The sequence below is a fragment of the Crotalus tigris genome, unplaced genomic scaffold (genome assembly GCF_016545835.1).
Source record: "Crotalus tigris isolate CLP2741 ecotype Arizona unplaced genomic scaffold, ASM1654583v1 scf7180000017916.3911339, whole genome shotgun sequence".
In the NCBI taxonomy this organism is placed as follows: domain Eukaryota; kingdom Metazoa; phylum Chordata; class Lepidosauria; order Squamata; family Viperidae; genus Crotalus; species Crotalus tigris.
Genome location: NW_024096718.1, coordinates 1756505 through 1762504, shown reverse-complemented (window position 1 = coordinate 1762504; position 6000 = coordinate 1756505). Strand labels below are relative to the sequence as shown.

General features: G+C 43.2%; 1 protein-coding gene across 1 annotated transcript in view; it reads left to right on the top strand.

Moving 5' to 3' along the window:
• Positions 1-1372: 1372 nt before the first annotated feature.
• The window catches only part of TRHDE (thyrotropin releasing hormone degrading enzyme), a 423265-nt gene continuing 418637 nt past the window's right edge, over positions 1373-6000 (top strand). The window contains exon 1 of the mRNA XM_039344457.1: positions 1373-3189. Coding sequence (XP_039200391.1) covers positions 2396-3189 — 794 coding nt within the window. The 5' untranslated portion in view covers positions 1373-2395. The remainder of the gene's footprint in view (positions 3190-6000) is intronic.

Below are 6000 nucleotides of genomic sequence, written 5' to 3'. Positions count from 1 at the left end.
TTTATATTTGGGGACTCCAATGAATATTTATTTTATATCCTGCTTATTCATTTACAAATAGCATTAAAGACAATAGACTTGGGATATCACTTATGAGTTCTAGCAGAATATGCAAGATTGTTCTCCATGTTAATCTTGAAGTACTCACTAAAAACAAACTATCACGAGAATCAGGAACATACCTGTCAATTGAGGAATATTGTTACTATTATTAAGATACTTGTCTGGCATGCTTCAGATGTCTTGTACACATTAAATTTATAGACTGGTTCACACATCATATTAAGCCATTGTTTATTTTAAGCTTTGGTGAGTAGACTTCAATATCCATTTACAGAGATGCTAAGCATGAAGTTGGGTTTATAAACCACATTGCTAATATGTTTTGTTCACCAAATATGGTAAATATGGTATGTTATGGAGTAAGGTGATATTTGAGGAATAATATATTCTCTTAAGGTTTAACTTTGCCCACTCTAATATCTCTAAATAGCAAGAAAAGTACTTGTATTAATAAGATATATATATTCTGACTAAGTGCAAATTGTGTTTCTGGCAGCATAAAGATATTGGCACAATTACACTCCATGGCATGCCTGCTTCTGAGTCAGTTTGCACTGAAGAGCACATTCACATGTTAAAAGGTAAATACAAGGAAGAATTCTTTACCTCTTAGGATGGGAGCTAATTTCTTATTGCGTTATATTGATTATTCAGGACAAAACTTGTCAACAAATACTCAGGGACCATAGAAAAGATTCAATTCCTGAGTAAAGGCATTGCTTTGAACAGATCCTATAGATTTAACTTATAAAACAGGCTGTCATTCTAATGTATTTATACATGTTCAGGATAGATACAGACGACAGATAGATAGATAACATGTATGTGTGTGCATATACATGCTGAACATATATGCATACATGTATATGCATGCTGAACATGCATGCTGTGTATGCATACTGACCGTGTGTGTGTGTGTGTGTGTGTGTGTGTGTGTGTGTGTGTGTGTAAAGAGGGGGGGAATCTCGCGACGGAGCAAATTTATGATGTGGCGCTCGCCAGACCGCTAGCTCAAGGTTTGTCCCTAAGAGGCCACTCGTCCCACCAGCGTCAAGCCTTGCTCGCTCTCCGTACCTCTTCCGACAAACGCATTTTCAAGTAAACTGTGGTATGTGTCACCTCTTCCCCGCCTGCTCAAAAAGAGTCAGTGCCACGGATAGTTCCATAGACCTTATTGGTGGTTGCTGCACGATGTGTGCGCGCGCGTGTCTTCTGTAGTGTGCGAGAGGAGCTAAACACAAGCCGGCCGGTCGCGCGCCGATTTCGTTCTACTCCCCCCCCCCCAACCTGTCCCTCCTTGCTCTCCCTCCTGGGACTTTCCCAAGTCTCTCAGCCAGACCTTTTCAGAATAATATAGTTGTGCCATTCAGGTGCGGCGGCCACGACCGACCTGCTCCGACTTCTTCTGTCGACGAGTTCTCTTTAGGAGTCCGGGGGTTGTTTCCAATCCACGGACTCCAAGCTCGTGACAGAGCGCGGGGCCCCCAGGTGCCCAGGCAGCCCAGTCAAGCTTCGCGCGCTCACAGAGACGCGCAGGTTACAGACTCTCTGCTTACAGAGCCGCTGCCGCTCTGCTTACAGAGCCGCTGTGGACAACGGTGCCTGCAGGCGCCCAGAAGCCAAAGCTGCGCGGAACTGAAAAGTCAGCTCCTGGTTCTCTTCCTCTTCCTTGCCAAGATCCCTTTCGCCTCGGACTCTTCTTTCCCTTGGGAGCGCCTGAGCCGTCGAGGCAAAAATGGGCGCCGGCGAAGCAAACCGCGGACCCTTTAAGTCAAGAGAGGCTGAGTGGGAGGAGAGTTTGTGGCGCGGCGAGTTTGAGGGAGCGCATAAGTAGCCTGTGGAGAGCGAGGACGCGGCCAACCGGAGCTCTTGGCTCTTTTCGCTGGACCTTCAGGAGATCCGCTCCTTCCAGTGCTGACCGGGAAACGGCTCACAGTCAGTCTAGAAGAGAACACCCGCCGCCTGAAGCCCTCGCTGCTCCAGTCGCTCTCCGCGGCTCCTCCTTCCGCCTTCCTCCCACATGGGGCGCGGGGAGCTTTCTTTCGGCCGCCGGGGCTGCTCCTAGGGAGTGCTAAGGGCTCCTCGCAAAGTGACACCCGCAGCGGCTGCGGCAGAAGGAGGCGGGGAGGCGGCAAGAAGAGAAGCGGGGGGCTTTTGCTCTGCTAGGTGCTTCCCCGTCTTTCCCTCCGTTCCCGGTTTCCGCTCGGCGGTCTCCGATGCGTTCCTGGCCCCGGCAGGCGACGGTGGCAACCCTGCGGGAGGAGCCAAGGGTGGCGCTACTTTGATGTTCCTGGCCGAGAAGCGTCAGAAGAGCTGATCCTTCGTGCCCAGGATGATCGAGGAGGACGCTGCTCTGAGGAACGGCGGCAGCGGGCTCTCGGGCCAGTGGGCAGACGCGGCGGCCGCTCGACCCCGCACCACCGAGCGACATATAACGGTGCATAAGCGCCTGGTGATGGGCTTCGCCATCTCCATCCTGGCCCTGCTGGTGGTCACCATGATCGCTGTGCTGCTCAGCGTGCGTATCGAGGAGTGCAGCAGCGGCACCGCATCTGACGACCCAGGAGGCAGGGCGGGCAACCGGAGTGTCCCGGCGGCAAATGCCGCCGCAGCCCCAGCAGGAAGTGCCCGCTTGAACCAGAACAGCGCCGGGGAAACCCCTGGAAGTGCAGGGGAAGAGACAGTGGCGCTAGAAGCTGTTAGAGGGGAAGAGGAGGAAGAGGAGTGGCCGAGGCGGCGGGAGCAGCAGCCCTGGACCAAGCTGCGCCTTCCCGGACACCTGCGCCCCCTCCACTACAACCTGATGCTGAGCGTCTTCATGGAGAACTTCACCTTCAGCGGCGAGGTCAACGTGCAAGTCGAGTGTCTCAACGCCACCCGTTACATCGTTCTCCACGCCCACCGCATGCACATCGAAGCAGTCCGCGTGGCTGAGGACCGGCTGGCCGGTGCCTTGAACGTCTCCGGGTTCTTCCTTTATCCACAGACCCAGGTCTTCGTGATAATCCTCAATCGGAGCTTAGAGGAACAGAGAAGTTACAACCTCAAGATCCTCTACAACGCCCCGATCGAGAACGAGCTATTGGGATTTTTCCGCAGCTCTTACGTCCTCTACGGGGAAAGAAGGTAGGTATCGATCTCCTTTCCATGCTTGCCCTTTCTTTATCCTCTTTCCTTTCTTTATTGTGTAAAGTCGGAAAGACAAGTTCTTCCTGAAAATTCCTGCGTAAGGTTACCATTTCTGTTAATATATACTCATGTTAACCAAAAGTTTAACTCCCCAGCACCCCCAAAACTTTATTTTTTTAATTTAACATTTTATCTTAGACAATAAAAGATTTTATAAGGATCTTTAATACATCTCCTGAAGTGTCAGAAATGGATATGTTTGGAGTTAAATATACTTGAATTAAACTTCTGCAGAAGTTTCCATCTGACCTTACTTAAACTCTATCCTGTACCTCCAGCAAAGTTCAGATTTTACTTAGTCAGGATCTGATCAATTAAATTTGGAATTTAACTGTCCTTCCATTTGCACCTTATTTACTGGCTTAAAGTGTGTATAAACTTTGTAAAAAAAATATTTTCAATTTTACATTACATTCATAAAAATACTTCAGATAAAAAGTGAAATAAATTTATACACACAACTTTCGATATTGCTCACCCATTTCCCCCCAAACCGCACCCACCCTCTAACCTCTTCTCTCACTTCCCTCTTCTTCCTCACTCTCCCCCTCTCCTCCTTCTCCTCAACCTTCCTACTTATTTCTCCCCTTCCTCCTATCTTCTCACTCCGGATGCAGTCCAGAGGAAATGCCCGAGCAATTCCTCTCTCCAAATTAAAACATCAATATTATATACAATAAAACTATTTCTACTTATCTGAGCTATTTAACCAGCAACATAACCTTGTTTTAGGATACTTTAATTCTGAAATGCAGTTAAGAGAGATCTCTTCTTACTATAGCATTACTAATAGCAAAGTAATTTTATTCTGCTATACCTATATCTGCACAATGGGGTCTCCCTGCATTTATTCTTGGTTTCATTTCACAAAAAGGCAAACCTATCCGAATCCTGTGTGGCAATCCTAGGAAGAAGGGGAACAATTCATTGTACTTCATTAGATTTTTTTTCCAATTTGGTAGGGAAGTGGATTTTACTACTCGTAGCTTGTAACAGTAATTGACACTGGGATGTTAACAGAATAATTTGCAGGTGTTATTCAAATCTGTAAGAGCTGTATTTGACTAACAACTATTTCCTACAACTCAGCATAAGGTCCAAGATGGGATAGGCAACCTGGTGTCTTCCCAATGTTTTGGTTTTTCAGCTCACTGATAGAATGCCAATAAAAAGTATCTGAAGGCTGCAAATTGGTTACTGTTGCTATAAGAGAAATTAGTCAATTCTTTTTAACTTGACGTTGTTCCTTATGCATTTGTTTACATCAACAAGCATAAAAATTGAGATAAAAGGAACTTAGTTTTATAGAATTTAAAGAAGCTTCTCTTGCTGAGAAGGATTTAGAGTACCATCTACAGTATATTGAGAAAATATTTTGTTATACATTCAATTGGGCTGCAAAGGACTTTAGTAAACTTGTTGAGAATTTTAGAGCAAGTTTGTGTAAATATTTTACAATTAGGGGTGGTGGTTTAGACCAGCTTGATAGTAAACTAAACATGGATTTGCTGGGAGAGCAGAAACAATGAAGGGGAAGTTTCAGAAGTAGAATTTCAAATAGAGAAAATCACTCCTTTCCTTGTTATGATTTTAGACCACTAATGCTGTAGTAAGAAGAGATCACTCTTAAATAGTTCATTTCCCTTTTCAACCACATTATAGACCAGGTCTGTTAAAAACAGGTTTAGGTTTTTTTGTTCAGCAGATCAAAGATCAGAGCCCAGCCCTAATTCCTTAAAAAAAGCTTTAGCTTAAAGCAAGCAGAACTAAATTTATAATAACTTTGTTATCAGAAATATAGAATGAATTTATTTTCATACTGAACATCATTGAAAATCCAACCTTAATCTTATTCTGTACACCTCATAATTTGAGAGTTTCTCTTGAGCAACTAGTTTACTTAAACCATTGCCATCCAAAAAGTGAGAATGCCTTCACCTTAGTTATGCCAACAACCTGTATATATAACTTTCCTCAAAATGTATGAAATGATTTTTCAGCATAAGGATCCATTGAAAGGATATTACCTCTATACTTCATGCAGCAAGTATATGCAGGATCACAGACATCAATTTTCATTGCTTTAATAAATGATGTTATAGTTATGATATGCTTTCTAATGTATCTCCACAGAGAAATATAATTTGAGGCAAATTACCTTTCTAAGCTGTATAATAATTTATTAAACTTGTTTGCTACCAAACTCTGTGGAAGTGGACTCTGGAAGCTACAACTATGAAAACAAGAAATTACAATAAAACATTAAAAATAAAAAAATGGCAAGTGCAAAGAAGTAATTGAAAGGTTGTGGCAAAATTATAAGTAATCAATGCACATGCAGTAATATAATAATTACAAAGAAGTCTAAGTGTATGTACACATAGAAGAAATAATACCAATAGTTTTTGATATATTATCTATTTACATAGTTGTTTACTGATCATACATTTATGTTGCAGTTTTGTACCCATTTATCTGCAAATAATCTTCAATGAATACTATGGCATTTTCTTCTGAGTAGGCTGTTATAGAATTGTTCTGTTATCAAAGGATTGCACAAAACAAAATTTTAAATTGCTGTAAATTGGTCCAGCTCTATTTAAGTCAACAGATCAATACTTAATCTCACATAGAGAGGATCAAGCACTTTGTACTTTTCTGAGAGAGAAGTAAAGTATTTTTGAACTATAGACCTCATTGGATTGTTTAATGTTTTCATTTTGAAATATCAGAACTTTATTTGGCAAT